A 26,967-nucleotide genomic window follows, 5' to 3' on the forward strand; every position below is an offset into this window, starting at 1 on the left:
CTGTGTGAAAAAAATTTTTTTCAAGATAATAAATCTTTGAATTAAATCTTGTTAGCATTAGCATGTGAGCATTTGCAATTGATTTTGATGATAAGAACACTAATTTTGTTTGCCAGTTAATCAAAGTACTTTTGAAAATCTCTTTCTTTTCATTATTAGATCTGTAATAGAAAATTATATTTATTATGATTATTATTGGAACTTCCCTGGTGGCTCAGATGGCAAAGAATCTTCCTGCAATATGGGAGACCTGAGTTCGGTCCCTGGGTTAGGAAGATCCCCTGGAAAAGGGAACAGCTCCCCACTCCAGTATTCTGGCCTGGAGAGTCCCCATGAACAGAAGAGCTGGTGGGTGACAGTCCATTGGGTCACAAAGAGTTGGACATGACTGAGTGACTTTCACTTTATGATTATTATCATATTTCAAATATCATCAATGAGAAATTGTGAAAAATTATTTTCTGTCTTGCTGTATACCTACATAATATCAGTTTTGTCTCTTGGCCTGCAAAGCTGGCCCTTCACAGAAAAAAAAAAAATTGCTTTGATCCTGTTCTAGATAGGTTGACCACTATTGCATGAGATGTCTGGAAATAATAGGCACAAATTAATTTCAGGATAATTTTGCAAAGACATTAATTCTCATTCCAAGCTCTTACTAAAAGTTTTGTGTTTAGATTAATAGGGTGTTGAATAGCTTGGGAAAGTAGAAGTGAATAAAGAGTGTCATAACATGCAATTGACTCCTCAATTCAGTTCAGTTTAGTCGCTCAGTTGTGTCCAACTGTCTGCGACCCCATGAACCACAGCACGCCAGACCTCCCTGTCCATCACCAACTCCTGGAATTTACCCAAACTCATGTCCATTGAGTCGACGATGCCATCCAACTATCTCATCCTCTGTCGTCCCCTTCTCCTCCTGCCCTCAATCTTTCCCAGCATCAAGGTCTTTTCAAATGAGTCAGCTCTTCACATCAGGTGGCCAAAGTATTGGAGTTTCAGCTTCAACATCAATGCGGGAGACCTGGGTTCAGTTCCTGGGTTGGCAAGACCCCTGGTGAAGGGAAAGGCTACCCACTCCATTATTCTGGCCTGGAGAATATAGTCCACGGTGTCACAAAGAGCCAGACTCCTCAATTATAGAGCCTCAATTTCCCACTAAAACTAAATAAACTAAACACACACACACACACATAAGATACAAGAATCAAAGAGTCCGCTAAAGTAATCATCAAGACGCCTGAAATTTGGTGTGGTTTTGTTCCACTTTTGCTCTGGAGTCCTGAGTAAAGGAGAACGGGCTCCTGGCAGATGACCAAATAGAAGAGGCTGCGAGAAGAATTCACAGAACATGTAGTTTATTTTCTCTTCTTTCACAGGATGATGAGAGCTCATGCATAACTTAGAATCTTTCTCCATGGACATTTTGATATGGAAGAGAAAGAGATGATAAGAAAGAATTTGCATTCTTGCAAAATAGTCCGGAAATGACTCACTGGGTAGTTAAATATTACTTGTGTTTGTGTTAAGTAGCCATATAATTCTAAACAGATGCCAGCTTACTCTAATTTATAAAAGCCAAAGCTTCTCAGATGAAACCCTTGACAGTGCGTTACTTGGGGGTCTTCCATGTGGTCTCCAGGGGCAGTGAAGAGGGGCATGCATGGACTTCTCCGTGCTGGAGGATTCGTGATGGTGCTCTTGTCCCTGCTGTGAGACGGAGCCAGAAAGATGCAAGTTACAGCTCACTTACTAGCATTCACCATGGTTCCATGGGACAAGAGGCATTTCAGTGTGTGTATATTTGGTGGTGATTTCGTTTTTTGTTTTTCGTAACGAAGTATAGTTGATTTATGGGCTTCCCAGGTGGCGCTAGTGGTAAAGAACCCGCCTGCCGATGCAGGAGACATAAGACACATGGGTTCCATCCCTGGGTGGGGAAGAGCCCCCCGGGGAGGGCGTGGCAACCCACTCCAGCATTCTTGCCTGGAAAATCCCATGGACAGAGGCGCCTGGCAGGCTACAGCCTATACAGTGACATAGAGTCAAACACGACCAAGGCGACTTAGCACACACACAGGCATAGTTGATTTACAACACTGCGTTAGTTTCTGCTGTACATCGAAGTTACTCAGCCTTATGTATACACATATCCCTCCCTCGTGAACTTCCCTTCCCCACATTCCACCCCTCTGCTGCTGCTGCTAAGTCGCTTCAGTCGTGTCCGACTCTGTGCGACCCCAGAGACGGCAGCCCACCGGGCTCCGCCGTCCCTGGGATTCTCCAGGCAAGAACACTGGAGTGGGCTGCCATTGCGTTCTCCGCCCACCCCCTAGATCATCACAGAGCCCCGAACTGAGCCCTTTGTGCTTTTCAGCAGGTCCCTGCCAGCTTTCTATTTTACAAATGGTAGTCTATATATGTCAATCTAATCTCCCAATTTTTCCCACCCCCCTCTCTCCACTCCACGTCCACACGTCTGTTCTGTTTCCAGAAAGTTTGTATAATCTCTCCCCCTTTCTCTTTCCCTCCCTCTCTCCTTCCTATAAATGACTGCACCCAAGTAGACAATATTGGGAAGGCAAACGTGACTCCCCAAATTTTCCATCTGGACCTTAGGCAGTAGGGGTAAGTGATGGGGTATCTGGATGGTTTCCTGGTGCAGCAGGCCTCAGCCTCCAGAAATCCAATGATGAGTGTCATCTCCATAGTCACACATAAGGAAAGTGACGTGCTTGACGTGCTGCAGAAACTTAATTTCAAACTGTGTGTGCATGCTCGGTTGCTCAATTGTGTCCAACTCTTTACGACCCCCATGGACTATAGCCCACCAGGTTCTGCTGTCCATGGGATTGCCCAGACAAGATTACTGGGGTGACTTGCTATTTCCTCCTCCTCCGGGGATCTCCCCAACCCAGGGATCAAACCTGCGTCTCCTGCATAGGTAGGCAGATTCTTTACCACTGCACCACCTGAGAAGCCCAATTTCAAGCTAGAGGTGAACAGAACACAATCAACATTCCCCTCCTTTCCCCTAGTTCTCACTTATCTTTAATGGAAAGACTTAACACCCAGGGGACATCTCAGTAACAATGCTCGAGACCTGTCTTCCCCGCTCTCATCCTGGGACTCCTGTCTCCCACCAAAGAAACTGGACTCTTAGCTTTCATCACCAATATCAGCCCAACTTTAATCACTTTAATCACAGCCATTTCTCTCCCACCAGAGACCACTAATCCTAACTTTTCATCTTTAATCAAGGCAGACCATGTTTAAAAAATAACCATCCTATAAGATACAACGCGGGAGGAGGGCTCTGCATCATGACAGATGCCGAGTGGCCTCCATCTCCCTTGCGTCCCTTGCTTCCTAACAGGTCACAGGTGCTAAAGAAAAATGCTATCGCACCCAGAATGCCATTACTCCACAGACTTCCCTCCAGAGATGGCTTCCAGATGTGGGGAAAAGTCTAGAGTCTGTGGCCCTCGACATATCGTTAAGTCCTTCCACGGTTTCCAAAAGTCTGTAATCACCAGCACACGAATAATTTGTCTCCATCTTGAACTTCAGCCTCAGGGATTTCAGAGAAACTAAGGAATGTAGATAAGAAGTCTTCACAAATAACACCCTATTTCCAGAAAATGAATCCAGTAATATCCATATACCCTGGAATTATTTTATCTCCTCTATACAATTTGCGTCCCTTTCAATTTAATACCCCTCCCTCTCTTTCTGTCTCTTTCTTACACACACACACACACACACACACACTCAAGAATATGTGCACACTCACAACTGTAACATTTTGATGGATGTTGTTTTTTCCCAGTCCTAATTTCTTGAGGAGGGAATTATTAGTAGTAATTGTCAAGGCCAAACCTCTCGCCCCACTGCATAAGGAAAGCATTTTCGTTACCCTAATCTGACCCAGGCTCGACCTTTTAAAACCTCAGAAAGTATATCAATATAATGAAAAACAAACTAGTTTTCAGATATTTCAATTTCCTATTTCCCACTTGTATATCCTCCCCGCCAACACTAAATCTTTTGCCTGAAGTATGCATTTGTTTCCTTTAACGTGTTTTTTTTTTTTTTTCCCTGTAATGTGTTTTCCTTTTAAGATCAAAAGTATGTGAGTAACTGACTCCATCATTCAGTTCTTAGCCCACTGAACAGAGAAAATTGCATCCCAAACTGTCTGAGGGAGGAACGTATTTTTCATTCCGATCTACTTCTGTGTTTACGGGGTCATTTGATATTTAGAACATGCTGGAAAGAGCACCTGAAAACACAACCTCATGCCTCTAAGATTAGCTAAGGAGATGGTTCCCAGGAGAGGTGAGGCTTATCCCCCCCCACCCCCCCACCCAGACTTCTCGCCCAGGGCACAGACTCCAGCCTTTATTAAAGGTATCCGCTGCTCCGGGTCATGCCTCATTTGTCCTCACATTGTAGGAAATCCCAAATGCAATATCCATAAAATAAAAAGAGATTTAAATGAGGGTCCATCTGGGGAATGGGCGAGGAAGAAGGGAATTGTCCTTTTTTATCTTTCTCCTCCATCTCCTGTCTGGTAACAATTTTCAGTTCTGAGATGCCTGCATGAATGCTTTCACAGAATATGCTCTGCAGAGAATCTGTCGGTTTACACTCGTCAGAAATAAAGTAAAACTTAGCAGAGAGATGCTCGCGTGCGAGCTTAGATGTGGGTTTATCTCATGGAAACACCCTCTCCTTCTTGCCTTCACCTGGGCCGGGGCCCTTCTGACCTCAGGACTAACTTCTAAGGCAAGAGGGTGGAAAGAAATGTCCTCGTGGAGAATTCATATGGTAAACATGGAAAACAGAGGCCGTGGATTTGGTTGACTCCAGCTGGAAATCAGCATTTAAAAGCAAACAAAACGCCCTCCTCATGGCTGGCTTGGTTCACATCGGAACACAGTCTATATTCTCCTGAGTAGATCGAAATAAGACTATTCTGATATTCAGATGTTTAACACCTCTCTTTTTTAAAAATATCATTATCAGATTTTTTTTTTAAAGTCATACCAACACGCTTTACCACTAAAGTTCATCATTCTTCAGTGACTTTGTGAAGACTTTATGCCAGGAATTAGGAGACAGGAACCAGAGGGAAGTTGGAAGGTGTAATTCACCGGAACCTACTTGTCTTAAAACATTCAGGACTCCAGTCACTCCACTGTCCTTTCTTCAATTGAACATCAACCGGACTTATCTATATATAGGTAGAAGTGTGGAAAGTTTCAGGGTTTCCCTGGTGGCTCAGTGGTAAAGAATCCGCCTGGCAGTGAAGGAGATGCAGGAGACTCGGGTTTGATCCCTGGGTCGGGAAGATCCCCTGGGGGAGGGCATGGCAACCCACTCCAGTGTTCTTGCCTGGAAAGTCCTATAGACAGAAGACCCTGGTGGGCTACAGCCCACGAGGTCGAGAAAAAGTTGGACATGACTTGGCAACTAAACAACAACAGTGGCAACGTGGAAGCTTTTCTGGGCTTTCAAGTTTTCCAAAGCTTTATTCTTCCTTCCTCCTTCTTCCTCTCTGTCTATGATCTTTTCAGATTAGCTGGAAAGTATCCCCATTCTAGCTGTCAAGTGACCAGTATTAACACTGAAGCCTCCTGTCTGGGACACCAGAGTCTTAAACCAACCAGAGTCAGTCAACCTACCTGCCCCACAGTGGGTTTCTTTCCTTCTAATTATTAATTTTGATTGGAGTATGGTTGATTTATAATGTTTCTGTTGTACAGCAAAGTGAATCAGTTATACATACACATATATTCACTCTTTTTAAGATTCTATTCTCATGTAGTGGGGCTTCCCACGTGGCGTTAGTGGTAAAGAATCCACCTGTCAATGCAGGAGACATAAGAGATGTGGGTTCAATCCCTGGGTTGGGAAGATCCCCTGGAGCAGGAAATGGTGCAGAGAATCTGACACAGCTGAGCACGCACACATGCACGTCCTCTCACATAGGGTATCACAGAATATTGAGTAGAGTTCCCTGTGCTATACAGTCGGTCCTTATTTGTTACCTGTTTTATGTGTGAAAGTGTTAGTCCCTCAATCATGTCCGACTCTTTGCAACCCCATGAGCTGTAGCCCGCCAGACTCCTCTGTCCACAGAATTCTGCAGGCACGAATACTAGAATGGGTAGCCATTCTCTTCTCCAAGGGATCTTCCCAACCCAGGAATCGAACCCAGATCTCCTGCATTGCAGGCAGATTCTTGACCCTCTGTATAGTAGTGTGTATATGTCAGTCCCGATCTCCCAATTCACCCCTCCTGCCTCTGTGTTTCTTATTCCTCTCCTTCCCTGAGGTTCCCACGTGAGAACCAAGAGGACTGGGTGCTTTCTAGATAACCAACCTGTTGTCAAAGTATGTCGCACCCCATGAGGTTTTTGTGGCGGGTTTTCTCACTTTTACCCAGTAAAGGGTTCTCAGCAAGGAGACTCGGTCTAACCGGAGGGTGGGGGGGGGGGGGGCACAGAGCCTGGTGCATGCTTTCCCCTTCTTTCTGAAAAGGATGCGATCCCTGAGGCCTTTCTACGAGGGGCGGTGGGATAGACCCTTCGCCTTCCTCAGCTCCCTCCACAGTTACTTGGTCCTGAAGACTTCTCAGTAATCCCGGGAGGCCTTTTCTGCTTGCCCATATTCAGGTTCCTAGGCCAACGGACTACAAATTTTATCCATGATTTTACACCTTAAGTTTCTCTCCAAGGTGAAAATAATGCTTTGAAAAGAGTAAATGACGACCAGGTGAAACCCAGAAAAATGAAATCATAATATGGCCATAAAGGCTCATATTCTGGTTTGACTCTGGCATGTGTATATGGTGATGTATATGTGTGTAAGTTTGAGAGAGAGGTAGGGGGAAGCAGAGGGTAGGCAAAATGCCTTCACATTCCCCAATTTTAGGTGATTTCCTCTCTCCCAGAACACAAAAGATGGTAGTCCAAATTGACAATAAGTGACTATTTCCAGGTTAAAAATGAACTGCAAAGCCCTGTCGCTACGTCTGTGCTGAGTCCTTGGGGAGAAAGCAGCTATGGCCCCCAAGATTCAAAATCCTCCACAGCTCCAGAGGCATCTGGGACTGAAGATTTTCCCTCCCTTTTCAGTGAGAACTTGAACACTGCTTTCAAGAAGCAGTAGCAGTGGATTTTCCCAAAGATTGAATCTAGAAGGGCACTGGACCTCCCGGAGACAGGGACCCATCCTGCCTCTCCTCCCCAACACTCAGGCAAGGGACTTGTCCTTCTCCTGGGCTGAGACTTGACGAAACATGTTATTTTTATTCAACTCAAGTCTTGAGCAAAAAAAATATATGGTTCTGCATCCAGGCCAGCAACCTCTCTCCTCAGAATTTACAAGCCACCTGTGGAGTTTTAGAGAGGTTTCAGATGGAAGGGTCGCAAGCCAGGGTTTCCTAACACATGCAAAAATGAACCCTGCAAAAACAAACCAAAAGAGGAACTGTGGGTGCCTTTTGAACTTTCTAATAGATGTTGTCATCAGTGGAGGATCTTCTCTATTGGCGGATCATTTTCAAGAATAATCAGAGTCAAGAATGTTTGTCGGGGGAAATATGGAAGCTGACTTACACTCTGGGAAACCATGCCTCCTGACGTGGCCCTGACACCTCGCCCACCTAATACACAGAGGTTTCCCTGCATGGCTGGATCTCTGTCACCTCAAGTGCGACCACTGGAAACCAAAGGCGTGTGGCCCCTTGTTTCTATTTTCCTTTTAAGTCAGGGGTCCCCACTCCCAGGATCTAAAGCCTGGTGATCTGAGGTGGAGCTGATGTAATAATGTTCAAAATAAAATGCATGATAAATGTAAGGCCCTTGAGTCATTCCCAAACCATCCCCCCACTCAGTCTATGGAAAAATTCGTCTTCCACAAAACCAGTCCAGGGCGCCATAAAGATTGGGGATGGCTACTAAGGGGCAGGATTCTTACAGGGTAGGTTGCTGTGGCCCGGGCAGAATAGAAGTTTTCTTCAGAGTGGTTCCAGAGAGCAGAGGAAAGAGCCTGCCTTCCTTAGCTGGGACGGGTCCAAGCTTGGGTTCACAAGACGTTTGCTTCATGAACATCAAAGCAGCCTGAAGCAAGGCAGTTGTCGGCGAAGAACGCTGGCGGCTTCCTCCCGGGACCTCTCCACATGCCCTGGGTGGGCGGCATCCGTGCTGTTCCCACCCAGCATGCTAAGCCATCAGCTCCCCAAGGCTGAAGGCAAGACCTGACTCCAAGGACTTGTCAAGGTTCAATGCCTCCCGGGGTCTCCCCGTTGGAAGTTGGTTCTCCCACTTGGCTTGGGCAAGAAGAAGCTAGTCTTGGGACCAACCCCCACCCTCATCCCAAACAGGGCCCTCTCAGGGGACCCCCACCTGGTTTCCTGCCAGGCTCTCTTACACAGAAAGTGCCCTCACCCAAAAGGCTCCCCAGGTTGCTCTGACAACCTGAATGGTGCCCTGTGGGTACCTCTCCGTCCAATAGACCCGGCCTTTACGTTCCAGTCCTGTGTCCAAGTCCTCAGGCTGCTGGCGCTGCACATTCTCATGGATGATTTATTCGTCTCTCTGGGGAAATATACTTCTGCAAGGATCATGTCATTTGTGAGGCATATGGCAGGAGGGAGCTTTAGTTAAGGGGTGGTGAATGGAATCGCATCAGGTTTTGCTTTGGCGAAGACACCAGATGGATGCCTTTATGATGAAGCTGGTCTCCTCCAGCCTTCTCTTTAATGCCTGTCTCCAACAGGTGTTTCCTCTAAGGCCTATCTGTTTTCCATAATGTCGGAATGAAGAAAGACGTTGTCTGTGACAGCTTGCGTACATAGATCATGCTTTTTATTATGATAGAAATGTGTACAGTGACTTACTTGCTACTCTGAGTCAAGTTAAAATGTGCTTGGAAGGAGATCATCTTCCATTTGCCAAAAAGGCATTTCATTTCCAGACTAAGGACGCTTTATTCATTATGAGGGGTGCGCTTGGGAGAGGAAGAACTAGAGGAAGCGGGGAAAAAAAAAAAAGCTGAAGAAAGTGAGCAGAAGAGTAGGGACAGTTGTTGTAGACTTGGGCGCTGAGGGCCACCTCCCGAAAATAACTTAGCTATATTATAATAGCACCTGAGGCATAGTGTCGAGGAAGCTACACATGGCTGGAAAAAAGAGGCCATGAATGAGTAATACAGCCTGTTCTCCAACTCCTGATAAAAATCAGAACCAGATATGAATCTTTGGTGTGTTCCCCTTAACAATCACCATGGTCTTGTTTAACCATCACCGTTAAGAGCCTGCCTGTTTGGCTCTTAGGGTTCTGGGTTGGGGCTCATGACTTACGGATATTGAAACCACAAAAAGCCACGTCAATTTGAATGAACAAGGTAGCTCATTTTGGTCAAGCTGACTTTGAGGCTTATATTACAACGTCTTCTGGCTAGGAACATGACTGGAACCACCAAGCTTGTAGGGAGCTTAAATGGAGAGGAAAATTAAGAACTGCACCTAGTCCTTGGCTGATCTCCTCAGCAATTAGCCTCGCTGCTTTTCCAAACCCTTCTCCACTGCCTCAAGCCTCCTACCTCAGCTGGTCTATCTGCGTCCTCTCTCTGTCCCATTACTTTAGATCTGACATGTCAATCTAAGTTCCTTTGTCAAAAGAATTATGGTTTTACATAGCAGTTTAGAAATTAACCTGGTCAAAGAGAGCAAAAATTGCTTGTTATTATGTTGGAGTCTGAATCTTTGACCAGGCATCGGATAACAAGCTGTATTTATTCACAGAGAATACCCCATAACCCTTCAGCACGAAGAGAAATAGGTCCTATTACTCCGTGGGTGGATAGTAACATCTCACAGGAGAATGCTGTCTTAAGCTACTGGTTTCCAGGGCTGAACCCGTAGTATGCCATGGTACAGTATGTTGGAAAAGGCATAGTAACAGATGTGTTTAAATAAGTATAAGTAGTTAAGTAAATAGTAACGTGTCTGTGGTCAAAGAAATGTGTGAAACACTGAATTATACAAATGTCAAATGATATCTCTTTTGTAAGACTTTTCAGAACCTTTCTGATGCTAAGGTAACAAAACAAAGGGCAAAACCTAAGTAGCTACCTTAGAACACATCTACTCTAAGGTAAAAAGAGAGACTGGTGTGTCTCACACACACACGTGTATACACAATTTTTGTTGGCTTTTCCCCAAAGTGCTTAATGTGCCTTCAGCTCTGAAGATGTTGAACCCTTCCTGTCCTTCAGACATGAATCTTTATTCTGGAGTCTCACAGACCTCAGGTTGCTTTCCTTGTGTTATTTATTCACTTTGGGCTCCAGGCTCTAATGAGGTGGGTATGAGGCATTGTTAACCAAAGCCTCAAGTGTTCCCAGGCTAATTGTCCATTCTCCACATTTAGGGCATTTTTCTACGAAATGGAAGATGAGTCTGAACGCCTTGATAGCAGCGGCATGTTTCACTGGTGCAGAGCCACTCCTTTGAACAAGATGATTCTGGTAGGTGACCTGGCACCAAATCTCAGATGAAATGGAGCTCCTCTTAGGGTAGACGATGTCCTCATGCTAGTCACAGCACCTGCCCTTTTCCTTTGTAAACTGTGCATTTTGAAGGAAAAATACAACCTCATGAGCCATCTAAATGTCTGCAGGGTAACAGATGGGGCATTTGACAACAACCTTGTGGGTAATATGCCAGGGTTTAAAACACTTTAGCTTAGATTCTTCAACCACTTTCTCCTTCCTTTAATAGTTCAGCTGAGTCAGTTATTCAGAATAATGTTCTCCTGAAACTTTGCTGTTTTGCTAGTAAATCTGGTTAATTTACATGTACCAGGGGAACATACTATTTACAAGAACACTGCAGTCTTTCCTTTTTTTTTAAAGTAGATAAATGTTTCCTTAATTTACTGTTTTCAAAGTTGGGATTTTTTAATAGCATTTTTTCTTAAAGCTGGTTATACTGAATGTACTAGTCAAGGATGTAGCTCTATAATCCTTGGTCCTCCCACACCACACAGCATGAGTGAATCCATATAGATGTAGAAGTCTGTCCTTGACTCTGTCCTCCCAAGGAGAGAGACTGACTCAGTTCACAATGCCAGAAACCAAGTTGTAAACACCTCAAATCCTAATCCTGGGCTCTGACACCAACTTTCTCAATCTCCATCTATTCTCAGAGTTGGAAACTCAAGTACAATCGTAGTGCTTTACTTTCAAGCAGTAGCTGGTAAATTTAACTAACCAAGTTATTTTTTTAATTTAAAATGAGCTAATAAAAGATTACTTACATGTTGTAAGAAACCTGTATAATTTGTTCAACTATGACCAATTGATAACCATGTATTTTTCTTGCTTTCCAAAAATAGTTTAGTTCACTTTTTTCTGTTACACACACACACACACACATACACACACACACATCCTTGTGCTCAGTGCCAACGTCCTGACAAAATATGTTCCAGTTCTTGTAAAAGGCATAATCAATCATTTGATCAGAAGCGCAAAATTGTCAGAGCTGTCATATCAACTGGAAAACTATTAGGACTGCTGAAGCTCACCATTTTAGCAAGTATGTCTTATTTTAAACGAAACAAACATCCGTTGAGCAGGAAGGCAAACATGTTTTCAGTGGGAGGGACATCTTTAGAAAGGTTGGGAGGTGACTGCAGATGGAAGCATTCAAGAGACCAAGAGATGGAAATAGCAGATGTTTCTTTATCCCCAGTTTAGTAAGTCCCCAGATAGGTTGCTCTGAGAGATGTCCCCTTATGGCACTTGACATGAAATATAGCCGAGTCTTCTGATGAATTTAGAAGGGCTTCTAGTGTAAGAGGTTTTAAGAGTTTTGAAACTGTGACCGTAGAGGAGAAATGTACAGGTTGCAAATTTCCGTCCAACTTTGATCTTGGTTCAATTTGCAGAAAAGTCAAGTGGAAGTTGTCCGTTTGTTACTTGGAGCAAATAGTGCACTCCCCACTTTCCCACCGAAGCCAGCATCTTTCTCAGTGGGAAGACCGCTTTGTGCCACAGTTCCCTGGAGAAATTGCCTAGCTAACTGTACCCATTAATGCACTGTGCCATGTATCTTGTTCCTAATTGTTTAGTTCTACTCAGAAGGGCAATTTCTGGACTTCAGACTTGTTCCATTAAATACTGTGAGAGGGGTCATTATTCAAGTTAAAATGAATCAGATTAGCCAGAGACAATTATTTAATGGATTTGGTTAAGATTCATATCACTCTCTAGAAAGGATCTCTAGACGAGTAGCTTCATGTCCCCTCATGGGGCCATTCCCTTCAGAAAGAGTATTTCCCAGTCTATGCTAATAGAACAAACTCTAAGTCAGATGTGACTTATCTATCCTGTTAAATTTCAACAGCCCCTGTTTCACAGAAGCTTGTCCTTTAACCAGCGGTGGACTGGCATAAGGATGAATGATACTTCCCTTTGAAATATTTTGAGTCTTCATCTACTCAGGAATGTAGAACACTCTTAAGCAGAAAGGACTTGTCAGTATATTTAGCAAGTTCTCTACCAATTTCCAAGAGTCCTTCTCTGAAAATCTAGGAATTCAGTGTGATTCAGATTGGATTAAATAGTTATTGAAAACAGGTAAAGACAGAAGTACTGAAATTTCAATCTATTATCCCATTTCCACAACAGAATTAACTTTTATTTTTAAATCACTTAAATGTAAAGAAATTGGGGGTTAGAGAGGCCAGTTAGTTTATGGTTATACATGAATGACGACCAGAATACAAAATCAGTGCTTTTTCTACCCATCCCAGCACCATGAGAGATGACATTGACTCATTCCCTGAAATCAATCACAGAGACTTAAAATGTTTCTTACAGAAATATTCCTTTAAAAAATATTCCTTTTAATAAAAGTGACACTGTTTTTAAAAGTTTCTGTGAATGTGGGAGAAACCTGATCTAAATATTCGTCACATATATTATTTTGTCTTCAGCTTAAAAGTATAGGGGAGATGCTAAAAATCAGCCATGCTGATAAGATCCTGAGGATATACTCAGATGATTGAGATGAAATAGAATGCTTGTAACCTTTTATTTTGTACATTTTTCATGATAAATTTCCTCAACTCTGGAGTTCTCCTGAATCCATTCAGTGTAGCAGGTGGAAACACATGAAGTTGCCAATAGTCAACCATTTTTGATCCAAAAGAAGGCAATTTCATATGGTTCAAACTAATATATGTGTTTTCATATGTATGAAAACCCACTGAAAACTGAATCATATTGTACAACTTGGTGTAATTTTCAAGATTCATTAGAAAACATAAGTTTAGCAACAGGATTTGGGATGTTTTACATTTTCAGGGAGTTGTACGATAGTGTGTGTATGTGTTAGCTGCTCAGTCACGTCTGACTCTTTGCAACCCCGTGGACTGTAGCCAGCCAGGCTCCCATGTCCATGGAATTCTCCAGCTAAGAATACTGGAATGGGTTGCCATTCCCTTCTCTAGGGGATCTTCCTGACCCAGGGATCAAACTCAGATCTCCTGTATTGCAGGCAGGTTCTTTACCCTCTGAGATAGCAGGGAAGCCCACCATAGCATATATGAGGCTAAAAACATGTAATGAAAATGAGAACTATTTTCCCCATTTGGCTCAGTGGTTTCACAACTTGAGGAATGATACCAATCTGAGTTTTCACTGAGGCACTCCAAGCTAATATAAAACTGGAAAAAAGTGAAATAAGCAGGAACACCATGAAAAGATATAAAGTATAATTGTCCATGTCCCACGTCATTAGGAGAATTTGCAGAATCTGATTACCATTATGCAAGTGCTAGTGTTAATACACCCGGAAGGGTTGGAATGTGGGGAAGGAGCCTTCTTTAAGGGACTGTGATTTTGTTTCTAAAAATGACCCGAGTCTGGCCTGCTTGTGCTTAGAAACGAACTGACAAGGCAAAATACGAGTTTCGGAACCACATCGTGGCATGTATCTTTGGAGATGCCCACTCAACACTGATGGGACTTCGGAATTTTGTGATGCCATTGAGAGCTAGCAGTTACACCCGTCAGGAGCTGAAGGACATTGTGTTCGTTGGGTCTCTGGATTACCTGCAGAGAGAATGGCGATTTATCCGGAATTTTCCCCAGATATACATTCTGCCTGTAAGTGTCACAGTAAGGAATAGTGAATGTTTATAATGAAAATAATAATATTATATATATATTATTATAATACTAGTTAGGATTAACCATGATAATCATAATACATCAATAATGTATTATGCAGTATTTTATACAATTATACAGCGCTTACTGGTACCAGAAATGGTTTGAAGCAGGTTGCATATAGTAATTCACTTAACCCTTCAAATAACCCCATAGTATACATTTTAAAGATGTTGAACTGTAGGCACAGAGAAAGGAAGTTATCTGTCCAAGTTTACACGGTGGGTAAGTAGCTGGACTAGGATTTAAATCACCATATTTTCATGTTTATATTAATGACCATGTGTGTGGCCTTTATGTAGAGCGTTTCTCTGCATTTCTGAATCTGATTCTGACCTGGTGTTTACACCTGAGCTGATCCTAGCCAGCCTTTCTAGACTGCGCCCTAACTTTCTCATTGTTTCTGCAAACTCGTCTTCTACGGAACACATAACGCCATGTGGTCCTTGATAGATGTATGAACAGGAGGAATTCTGAGAAATGGGTCCGTTGTGCACCTGTGGCACTGTGGGTTGTAATCGTCTTTGCTGTGAACCAACATAGATCTGTATCTCATTATAGGCCACCATTTTCCTGGATTAAAATATACATAGGCGGTGTGAGATGCACTAAAGCATTTGATTTTTCAAGAGATGTTATCAATATGTCAGAAATATTCTTTAGAAGCAGTTGTCTCAAGAAGCAAGTTGTATTGCTTTTTTAAAAGTCACCATAAGATTCCCTGCACCACCTCAGTCCATAGAAAGGGAGGGAAGAAAATGACCAGAAGTTCCCAGATTCAGCTGGTGTCAGGAATCACTAATAACTGCATCTCAGCCACCTAATGGGGGGACCAGATCTCTCCCTATTTCTCCACCAAAGGAGCAACTGCCACTTTACCAATTAATCCAGGTTCCGGGTGGGGCCACCTACAAGCAAAATTGTGAGAATGCAGAGGTGACCTTTAGTGGTGATGTTTCTCCTCACCACTGTAATCCTTAGTTGTTGTTCAGTTGCTCAGTCGTGACCGACTCTTTGCAATGCCATGGACTGCAGCACGCCAGGCTTCCCTGTCCTTCATTATCTCCCGGCATTTGCTCAAATTCATGTCCACTGAACTGACAATGCCAGCCAATCATCTCATCCTCTGCCGCCCCCTTCTCCTCCCACTGGAGTCATCTAGGTGGGTTTAGGCTTCTCTCTCTCACCCTCCCTTTTATCTCATCCAGATGTGATCTCAGAAGGGGTCTGCAAAATTTACTCATACTCAGATATTCATGAAGATAAGGCTAAAAGGAGCAAATATCAGGTAACTCCGTCTTAAAACCAAGCCAGGAGAAACTGGAGAAGCTTTGATTCAGATGCTTGCATCATCCCCAGGGTATCACCGCCATCTGAGAAGTGTCCCCTCCACCCGGTTCTCTCTCCCTAGGGATCTGCGCTCTATTCCGTAGACCTCCACGCCGTCAACATCGAGGAGTGCTCCATGTGTGCTGTCTTATCATCCTCCTGTAAATCGCCCAGCAGCCCGACTCTGGTGGACACGGAGCCCATCATGGCCACGCTCAACATCGGATCCCTGCGAATTAGCTGCTTGGCCCAGACACCCTCAGGGCCACGTAAGGACCACACCCCGATAGAAAGGCTGGAGAGGATAGGATGAGGAAAGAGAGTCAGCTGTCTAAAAAATGCTCATGATGGGGAGGAGGAGAAATGGAGCCAGATGTCTTGTAAAATCCCGTGCAGCTCTGAGAATTCTGTACTGGGATTAGTGGTTAGTGGGCAGTTCAGTCCTGGGGAACCCTGGTCCAATGAAAAGTGACATCCATCTCCTAACTGGAACGTGCCTAACACTGTTCTCTCATATTAAGAAAAATCATGGAGTCGTAAGTACTGTTTATTGTTACGAATCAATTATCAGTGAACATAGCCATTGGTATTTCATTATTGTTAATAACAGGTATTATTATTGCCAGTCAGTTCTCATTGGAGCTAGTAAATGTTCAAGTTACTATTCTTAGTTTTGTGCTTGGAGAGAATGAAGCCTAACTCTCTTTCAGTCTTCAAGATACTTTCACTGCAAGAATTTTTAGATTAGCGCTAAGTCCTTTCCAATTTCTATAAACTAATAAAAGTGTCACATTTCAGCTTCAGGTTGGGAAGAGATAATGAGAACTGGGGAAATCTCTTCAGGATGGGGTTTGCATCTCTTTTTATTCTTCTCAGTACAATTATGGTCACTCTGCAGATGCCTGAAGTGACAATCACTCAGCGTAAACTCTTTGTGACCCTTTGGACTGTACAGTTCACGGAATTCTTCAGGCCAGAATACTGAAGTGGGTAGCCTTTCCCTTCTCCAGGGGATCTTCCCAACCCAGGGATCGAACCCAGGTCTCCCGCATTGCAGGCGGATTCTTTACCAGCTGAGCCATAGGGAAGCCCTTGTGAAGCATCTGTGGATGCGTAACACGCACTTAGTAAATCAAAGTAAGTTACCCAGTAGGTGGACTCTGAGGAGTTTCCATGCACCTCACTTGCCCAAAATGTGTTTCGGGTATATTCCTGTGGCGGACTAGTGGCTTTCCTTCTCCCCGAAATGGGAAAAGGCTTAGCTATCAGTCCATTTCTAAAAATTGATGACCAGCCACTGAACCTAATATGGAAGTACTATTGGTGAATAATTCTCAGTATTTAGAACAGACTTTCAATTCATGATGTGAACATAACCCTTGGTTGGGGATGCCTCCGCACCCCAGATCTAGCTGTTGCCCTTGGGGATGTGGATGCTTCGTATTAAGACTGGGCACTCCATCCTCCACCCACGTGGCTTGCTGACCACAGCTGTCCTACTTCACGTGGAGCTTGAAGAGGGCAGACAGTCCAGCCTTCGCAAGGCTTTCATGGTCGTGACAGTGGATGGACGTGTTTGCAAGTGAAATCAGGAAACCAAAAGACCACTTTCTGACTCTTAGTACTGTTGCTAGGAAGGAAAATGGAGGGCTCTTGGAACAAAGGGATAACTGAATAATCTCATCAAATCTTTGGTGGGCGAATTAAGTCAGCTACTGCATAGACCTGCACTACACAGCCAGATACTACTCAACCTAAACCGGAGTCTCAGGGGGTTTTGTTAAGTGAAACTAATAGCAAAGCACTTCCTGAATATCAAACTACATTGAAAATCCTCACTAAGAAAGTGTGAGCCATACCTCTGCTGAGCTAATCTGGAGATGCATAAAAATGACATTGTGTTCTGTACATCAGTCCTTAGCTGAGCAATTAGGGTACTCAGATTTACACAAAATTTGTATGGGGTGTGTGTGTGTATCGTGCTTTCAACTTTCTAAAATTGGACAGAGAAGTATTCACTCTGAAGGCAGTGTCATCAATATACAGATGAAAACGCTCACTCGGTAACAGCTGGGGGTGGACTGTCATAAGCCACCTAGCTAACAACCAGGTGACTTGTCCTTCTGTTATTTTTTAATCTTACATCCTATACAAACTAAAACATATAGAAACCTATGATTTCACTTCTAGTTTCTCTTATTATGTATCTAGTGATTCTTATCCTCTCATGTATGCGTTTATTCATTCAACAAGAATATATTTATTTTGTATGTGTCACATACTCTGCTGCAGGTTAGGTTACCCTTAAAGGAGCAAATGATGGGTTTAGTAGAAAGAGAGAGAGTAAAGAGGGGAAAAGGGTTGGGAGGGAGACATAGGTGATGAAGGGATGTCAGAGTGTTCAAATCGTCATGAAGTATGAGTAGATGCTCTCCCCAACAGCAAAAGGGACAGTTTAGAGAAAAGTATATTGTGTAGACCTTGCATGTTTCCTTGTGTGGTTGTCAATGCTCCCATTGTGTGATAAGGAGATAGAGGTCCAGACAGGCTCTCCTGTGCTACCTAAGAGGGGTAGCAGCGGCAAACTCACATTGTGAGCACATGGGAATAGCCAAAGACTGTCACTCAGAAACCTCATCAGTTGTTCTAGCATCACAGGAATCTTCCTGGAGTTTGCATAGAGCAATTCCCAACCCTCAGAGAAGCCTGATCAGTTCTCTTAACCATTCTTCCCATTTCATACTAAGACTCCCCTTGCACCAGACCAAGCAGGTGGTGATGGGAATTATCACCTCCAAGCTGATATCACCTCCAACTGAGGGAGGGAGACAAAGGAAGGGAGGGAGACAAGCTCCTCCACGCTGAGCACCAACATGCATGTAGCATCCTGGCAATTTTCTTTTCCTTCCTCTAAGACAGTGGTTCCCAACCCGTGGCAGTTTTACCCCCAGAGGTCAGCTGACAATGTCTGGAGACAGTTTTGGCTATCATGACTTGGGGGGTGGTACTGTTGGCATCTAGAGGGTAGAGGTCAGAGAGGCTGCTAAATATTCTGCTGTGTACAAGTGTGAAATGTCGATAGGATCAAGACTGAGAACTCTTGCTCTTGACATGTCTGCTGAGCCTTTTTTGTGGCATCAGTGGGCATTTCCATATCATCATGATCATGCCAAAGTTACACATAAAACCTATCTAGGAACAGCAAGGCTATTCCATCCAGTGGTCCCCCAAGGGACGTTGGACATGGAAGGACAGAGAGACTGAAGACTCGCTAAAGGACGACATCATGGAAAACTTTAGATTTTTCAGCTGATGCTCTAATTACTGCCCTGTCATGTCACAAGAACAGGTTGGCAAACCTAGGTACTGAACTAAATAATCTGTGGCATAATCTAAACATATAACGGTAATTAAGTCTGACAACTTAATATGCTACTGAAATTTAAACGTGCAGCAGTAATCTACAATTAAGCAATCTTTTGTAATAGCACCCTGCCAGCCTGGGAGATTTCAGGTATAATACTGTGTACTACTAGGTGGCAAAAATATTGACATCAGTAGAATGCACCCAGGCTGTCATCAGATACATATTCAAATTACCCTTCACATTAACCCATTAACCGTTACTTTACAAGGAAGGATGGATTTCAGGCAGAAACGGTTTCTGTGCCCCAGCTGGTGTCAGAGCAGATACTTACACAGTTACGCCAGCTGATGTGGACATGTCTCTATCCAAGAAGAACATTTGCCTCTGAAAGTCGGGCTTTTCCAAGCCCTTTTAGTGGGAATTGGAATCAGAAAGTGGAATTCGAAGCAGGATTTCCCCCTTTGAGGGAAACTGATCTCAGTGTTTTATTGAAAATGCCAACCCAACCTTGTATATTTTAATAGGGCTACAAAGAAGCCCTGAAAAGAATATGGGCTTTGAAGTAGGTACTAATTGGTGTGTAAGAACCCATCCATCCTTTGCAAGCCATATAATCTTGGGCAAAGTGTATAAACCCTGAGTCAGTTTCCTTGTCTTCAAAGGTGATCTCACGCAACATAATTTATAGATTCACTGTCACCATTTGATGTCATCATTCTTACTTCCTTGCCATTTCCACTGTTCACAGCAGCCAGAGGGATTTCTTGCAAGTATTTAAATTGGATAATGTCAGTTTCCTCCTTTCAGTGCTATAATGGCGACCATAACAATTATAGGAAAACCATGTAGGGTCTTGCAGGCCGGTAAGGAGCTTGAACTTCCTCCTTGTTCAGCCTGTTTATACTGGCTCTTTCCTGCCTCTAGTCCCCTCTGGTTGGATGTCTTTTGCTCATCACTCAGGATGGCATTTCAATGTCAGAGAAACCTCTTCACACCCTAAGTACGGCCACCTCCCGTGTCAGTCCCGAAAAGTTAGGTTTTTTCACAGTGCTCTTCACTCTCTGAAAATATTTTGTTTATTTGCAACACCTAGTAACTGGGGAAAGGCTATTCACAGTTCTAACCTGGAGCCGACACTCCTTAAAGAATCATAGACAGAGGACAGGTAGGAAGGAGATGAGAGTGGAAGGAAGGAAAGTCAAATAGAATCTCAATTCCCCCAAGCCCCTGCATTATGACAGTCCTAGAAATTTAAGAAAAAGAGTTGAATGTATTCAGATCCCATCAGCAATAAGATTTCCCAGTGAGTTTGGATATCTGATCTCTAGCCATCATGCAAACCCTCCTCTTTAATAGCTGTGTGGATGAGGTTTGCCCCAGGGCGTCTGTTTCCTCCCAGAAAGCTAAAGGGTTTTGCTAAAGTCCTAAGGCCATTTGCTTCTGGTTCTAACTGTTAACTGCATGTGTTGCCCCCCCCCAGCCCCACCCCCCCCCCGGCACCCGTGTCACTTCTGTGTTTACCCTAAATCTACTCAGAATTTTGCTGGCAATCAGAAATGTATTCAGCTCTGCTCTACATTAACCAGGAGTGGCCCTGTTGCTGACTATTCCTGGGGGAGATGGGAGGGGTGGTAAACAGTGCCGAGCTTAGCATTCCATCTGGGATCCGAACCTCCGTCTGGATTTCCCCTTTCCCCGACCCCGTCTCAGTGGCCAGCTTCCCCACGACCACGCCTCGGTCTGTTTCTCAGACTCTCTTACCAAACCAGCCTTGTTCATCTCACTCTCCCTCCCCACCACTTCCCTGGCTTGGGAAACAAAAGATTCTCCACATATTTCACCTTCTTCCACGGCAACAGAGAATCTTGATGACCCTAATAAGGGTTAGGGTTTAGGGTCAGGGTTAGGGTTAAGGTTAGGGTGTTAAGTTTCATGATAATTTTTCCCTCTTTCATGCATAATGTTCTCAGTAAAGCTCAGTAAAGGTAACGAGCAGTTTTTTGGTTGTTTGGGCTGCACGGGGTCTTAGTTGGGGCATACGGCACTCGGGATCTTTAGTTTCAGAATGTGAGATCTAGTTCTCTGACCAGGGATTGAACCTGGGCCCCCTGCATTGGGAGCCCAGAGTCTTAGCCACTGGACTGCCAGGGAAGTCCCTAACCAGCAGTTTTAAAGCAAAACTCCTGATGAGAGCATCAGGTACTTGTTTCGCTTGGTTGTGTTTCTTTGTTTTTAATCAGGATCCTAGATTCCTATTTCTCTCTTCCATTTTCTTTCTTTACCTTTTTTGAGGGTTTAACTTGGAGATCAAGACTCTGGTGTCATTCTTATTTTTGAAACCCCCATTTGTCAACACGAGCTGAGGCTGTGTTCCGGGCTGGGGCTGGGCACCGACTTCTCTTTGGCATTTGAGGCTCGTGGACAGAGAGGAAGGGCCTTGTCCCCTAAGGCAGGAACTGAAAGCAAAGGACGGAGGCCCCTGTGACCTCCAGTCCCAGTCTTTAAGGCATTCCCGAGACGTTACGCATTGGAAAGACCAACCAGACCTGGAAGGCAGGCAGTCTTGTTGAAGAAGAAAGAGGATGTGGGCAGAGCCTCAGGCCAGCAGGACCCCAAAGAGGCAGAAGCACCAGGAGTCAGAAGCCCCCCAGTGGCCATGAGTCCCCAAGCGCTCCTGGGGAGGCACTCCTGCTTATTCACAGGTTCCTGAAAGTTCTACAAGCAAATGGATGTGGTTTGAGGCACTGCCTGCCTGAGCCATCACCCGGGACCCCACACGGTGCAGAACAATCATATTTACTTTGTTTGCCAATAAACAGTTATGGGGAGAGTGCCGCCTGTTTTTGCAATTCACCTGAAATGTCATTTAGGACCGGGGTCCCCATCCTCTGGGCCACAGACTGGTACCCACCGTCAGATCAGCGGTGGCTTTAGATTAGACATGAAGTGTGCGATAAATGTAATGCACTTGAATCATCCCGAAACCATCCTATGGAAAAATTGTCTTCTGTGAAACTGGTCCCTGGTGCCAGAAAAAGTTGAGGATTGCTGATTTAGAAAACGCACACACACACGCCACTAAACTGGAAAGCAGAGGCTGAGACTTTTTTTTTCTAATTATAGAAAAGGATTTGGGATTTGGGTGTGAGGGTCATTTTGCAAAGATAAAGCACCAAGCGCCACGGTGCGCTTCCGCATCCTGGTCTGTGTCACCAGCCACCGCGTTTACATTTAACGATCCCGTTCCTCCCTGTTGTCTGTTCTGCAGAGTTTGCCGGGGGCTTCAGTAGCAGTCCCAGGAAATCAAAGTACCGAAGGATCCCCATTCTCACCGAACTGAGTAAGTTGTGTTGCAAGGGCAGATTTCAAGGGAGAAGTCTTTGCCTCTGTGCTCGATGTAACCCAGGGTTGCCTTTAGGATCCACTGTCAAAGGACTGAGGACCCAGAAGGAGGCCGAGAGACTGTGGTGTGCTTGCAGGATGTTGTATTAGGCTTTTATTCGATCGGTGATGTTGACGTCATCCAGCAGAGGCTGGCGTGTGTGTGTGTGTGTGTGTGTGTGTGTGTTGGGGGGGGGGGCGGTTGGGGCAGAAGTGGCTCCTGCCTTCCCCACTCCTGCAGTTTCCGGGGGAAGGAGACCAGCTCCTGGCTCAGCCTCGTTCAGAGGGAACCCCTCCAGGGGAGGGGACATTGATTTGAAAACGGCAAGAAAGGCTTTCCCTGAACCAGCTTCTCTGCTCATCAGGCTCCTTCCTCTCTGTGGTGACCCCAGGGCAGGCGCTGGGGTGAGGCCAGTGAGGACCGCGGGTGCAGTCCTCACTGCACCTTAGGAGGCCTTAGGAAGAGGCTTGCTCCTGAGTCCGTCCCCAGTGTCTTCCTGATCCCAGCCCTGAGCAGTGCTCTTATAAAACAGAAATGCTCCATAGCAGATCTAACAGACCAGGCTGTTAACCTCTCATCAACACCTTATGGAAAACGAATGTATATGGAACTTCCCCAGATGTGAGCAGCCCCGGGGGCAGCAAGAAAGGCAGAGAAGGTGGGTGCCCGAGGACATTTGGGGGTGTTTGTGAGGTACTCGGGGAGACCCTGGATTTAATACTGGTAATAGTTGGTGAGAAAAGGGGACGTTACAGAAGAGGGGGTGGTACCTTTAACACAGGTTGGATCAGCTCAAAGTCAATCTCTAAATTTGGCCCTGGGCAAGAGATTTGACTTGATTCAAGAGTGTAACAAATGTTTTAGTGGGAATTTTATGATTCAGAGCGTGTAAGTCAAATGAAACTTTAACCAAACAGATGAACAGAGCTCATAGTTCCAGAAATGAAGCAGGTGAACACAGAGAGGAACCAATGGATGCGCTACTGTGCGGTTTGGGAGTGGCTGTGCCTAGGAAAGTGGGCAACAGTCTAGTCACTGTGCCCGGGAGCCCTAGCTCTTCAAATCCAGGTTGGAAGATCTCAGAGCCCTTGAGTCTGACTCGTACCTGCCAGTCTGTCTGTAACCACCCTAAAACTCTTGGCTACAGTTCTCATTTTTGTTTTATTTTTATTCCCTTTTGAGCCATCTGTCACCCCGATGTGTATATACCCTAAGTTTCATGTAAGTTAGACTGGTCGGGAAGGGATGAGCCAGCTTCTCACTGGCCCCAGAAATTCACCTGATCACTCTCCAGGGACATTCAGCTTTGTTCAACTAAACACTTTCTGGCACCTGGCACCACCTGTCAAATTAGCCTAACAATTCTCCTGCCAGTTCACCCCATTTCTGTTCTTTGGCTGCAAGGACGGATCACAATGACAGGAGAGCTGCAGATTTGAGAGCCAGCATTTCAGTACGAGTTTACAATCAGGTAAATGACTGGGAACGCTGAAGCCACTGGTTTAGGATGACACAGCAAGAATTGGACAAGGGCTTCTGGGGTGTGTGTGTGTGTGTGTGTGTGTGTGTGTGTGTGTGTGTTGAGGGTTGGCAGTACAAGAGGAAGAAAGTATGTGTGCATAGGAAACTTGGGTTGATATGAGTTATACCTCCCTCATCTTTATAAATATACATAGTTCTTGGAAGAAAATTATCCCCTAATACCAGAAGTCTATTGCTTCCCCCAAACTTGACTAAGGAATAATTTTAAGAAAGAGGGACCAATCCAAGCTCAGTAAGGAGTGTGCTCTGAGTTGTATGTCCAATAGATTTGTGTGGATCAGTAATAGGACAGTCCAGAACTTTGAAGGATCTAAGACTTCTTGCAACTTGCAAGCTGTAATAACAGGTTAATCTGCCCAGTTTATGGAAGACACAAGACCACTGAGTCAGAGACAGTGAATAGTTTAGTGCCCACAGCAACATCAGTAGTATCCTCAGTTTTGTGTTGGTTTCCCTAGCCTTCCTAGTTCCCACAGAGGTGCAGGAAGAGGACCAAGTGACACCTGAACCCACCGTGAATTGCTTTGTTGGGAAGGAACCCTGAGCTTCGGGAACCAGAATCTTTTATAATGGGTAGTAAACGTGCCTTCCCTTTGCTCTGGTAGGAGACATTATCACTGTCTGCCAATGTTATCCTCTATAGAAAAACATTTTTGAAGCAATAGTCTTGGAACAAAGACAGTCAGTGCCTCCGCTGTCCTAGAAATGACCGATTGCATTGAGTGCAGAGGTTGCCTACGGGGGTCTGAGCTGTAGCCTAGGGCCAGCACAGATTTGCTCATGGATAATCCAGCTGCTGCTGCCCTGATCTGGTTAGGATGATTCTCAAAGCCCTTGCTACTCAAAGTGTAGTCCACACACCAGCCGCAGCAGCAGCATCTGGAAGCTTGTTGGATCCACGGACGCTCAAGCCCACCTTAGCCCTGGTGGATCAGAGGGTGTGTCATAACAGGACCCCCAGTTAGTTCACTTTGCACATTAAGTTTTGGAAGCCCCTGATTAACTCATTCTGGGCCCACATGACTCTAAGAACCTAAGTAAATACCACGCCATCTGGGAGACAGTATCTGGAGAAAAAGACAATAACAGGGGTGAGCAGATGTTCCATTTATGTCTTTTATCCCTGTGTGATCTTTGAAAATGTTCCCCCTCTTCCCCCCCAAAGTGTCCTGGTTTGAAAGACAAGTTATACAGGGTGACTTTCAGGACACTTGCTTGGAGAAACTGAACCTAAGATACAAGAATAACTCCTTGATGATGAAGGTACCCAAGAGGACATCCCATCTTCAGGGGATGAAGATACTTGGAAAGAAAAATGTACTAAAATCGCGGCAGGTCCCACCTTGACCCCATAGTTGCATCTGTCCCTTTGAGCAATGGTTCCCCCACTACCCCCACCCCCCGCACTTGGTCAGTCTGCTCTGGAAGTCCTGTGTTCCTAAACTTGTCTGCCTGCCTTTCCCTTTTGCCTCTTTTCTTGCAGAAAATCCTTCCAACATCCACTTTATTGAACAGCTCAGTGGGATGGAAGGGAACTTCCCCGGAACGAACCTGCATCTGAGCACTTCCTTCGCCACAGGCACCGTCTTTTCTGGCAGCTTCTTGGATTCCCTCCTGGCCACGGTGAGTACCATGAAGCCCAGGAGCCCGCACGACTAGCCCCTTGCCTAGGGGAGAGCACGTGGGGGTCCAGGGATGATGCTAACTGATGCCTCGCAATTCTGCATTCTCTGATTTTCCAAAAACACTTGGCATTATTTTGCCTTTTCTCGTAACTACATGGCAAGGGGAGCTTACATTTTTAAGATTAAAAACTTAAAGCCCTTGGAGCCAGGACACTGTATACCAGGGGGAATATGCACATCAATAGCTTAGAACCCACCTTGTAACATGTGTTAGTCACTCAGTTGTGTCCGACTGTCCGACTCTTTGCGACCGCATGAACTGTAGCTTCCCAGGCTCCTCTGTCCATGGGATTCTCCAGGCAAGAATCCTGGAGTGGGTTGCCATTCCCTTCTCCAGGGGATCTTCCCAACCCAAGGCTCGAACCCTGGTCTCCTGCTTTGCAGGCAGACTCTTTACCATCTGAGCCACCAGGGAACCCACCTTAGGAACAGTCATAACATTATCCCTCAGGCTCTTCCTTGGGCCCAAGATCTCTGCTAAATGCCTTACCCACATTAGCTGTTTAATTCTCCCATCAACCCGAGTAGGAGGATACAATTCCTAGCCTTCTTTTTATTTATGTATCTATTTTTGGCCGCACTGGGACTTCATTGCTGAGCATGGGCTTTCTCATGGCCCTTATTAGGGCCACTCTTCACTGTGGTGCACAGGCTCTGGGGTGTGCAGGCTCAGCAGCTGTGGCTGAGCAGTTGTGGCTCACGGGCTCACAGTTGCCCCGTGGCATGCGGGGTCTCAGTTCCCCGACCAGGAATCAAACCTGTGTCCCCTGCATTGGCACTGGACCACCAGGGAAGTCCCACTAGCCTTGTTTCCTGGATCAGGAATCTGAAGCCTAAAGGGGTAAGTAAGGTGCCAAAGGTTACTGCACTCACACGCGACGAATCCCTAAGTTTCCAGAGTTAGATTTTGCAACCAGATCCTCTGCCGCTGTAGGAGTCTCTTTGTGTGATGGTGGGTGTGCTTTGAGTACACTGAGGTGAAGTTGCGCTTGGAGGAGCCTGCTTCCTGGGGTGCTCTGGAGCCCCCATGGGATGGACCGGGAGGAGGGCACCGGGGTGCTCCACCTCCCAGTGTGTCCCCACACTTTCCCCCAATCAGAACAGTTCTACTCTCAGCTGGATCCCACATGACGCTCCTGCATACGGCTTGATTAGAAGAAGGATTTCAGTTGTTAACAAGACTTTAGAAACTACTACCTAGAAGTTAGAGAATCTGCCCAACAGAGAGGCAGAAAATAAGAGAACCAGATTCCTGTTCCCCTCTGTTTTGAGTCATGTCTCCAGGTCCCAGTTGGGAGTCTTGCCTGCCACTCAGCCGCATATCCATTTCGTCCCATCATTTCCCTCCCCAAGAAGCATCTTCTAGACTGGGCTCTTCCTGCCGGCTGTCCAGCTTGATGCACCAAGAGCTC

At 45.1% G+C, this 26,967-nt stretch overlaps 1 protein-coding gene across 1 annotated transcript in view; it reads left to right on the forward strand.

Annotated features, from left to right (window-relative positions):
• KCNU1 (potassium calcium-activated channel subfamily U member 1) overlaps positions 1–26,967 on the forward strand; it is a 135,485-nt gene that overhangs the window by 99,208 nt on the left and 9,310 nt on the right. The window contains exons 20-24 of the mRNA XM_065947462.1: positions 10,443–10,539; positions 13,963–14,187; positions 15,662–15,848; positions 22,215–22,286; positions 25,354–25,493. Coding sequence (XP_065803534.1) covers positions 10,443–10,539; positions 13,963–14,187; positions 15,662–15,848; positions 22,215–22,286; positions 25,354–25,493 — 721 coding nt within the window. The remainder of the gene's footprint in view (positions 1–10,442; positions 10,540–13,962; positions 14,188–15,661; positions 15,849–22,214; positions 22,287–25,353; positions 25,494–26,967) is intronic.

The sequence above is a fragment of the Muntiacus reevesi genome, chromosome 10, assembly GCF_963930625.1.
Source record: "Muntiacus reevesi chromosome 10, mMunRee1.1, whole genome shotgun sequence".
Lineage (NCBI taxonomy): Eukaryota > Metazoa > Chordata > Mammalia > Artiodactyla > Cervidae > Muntiacus > Muntiacus reevesi.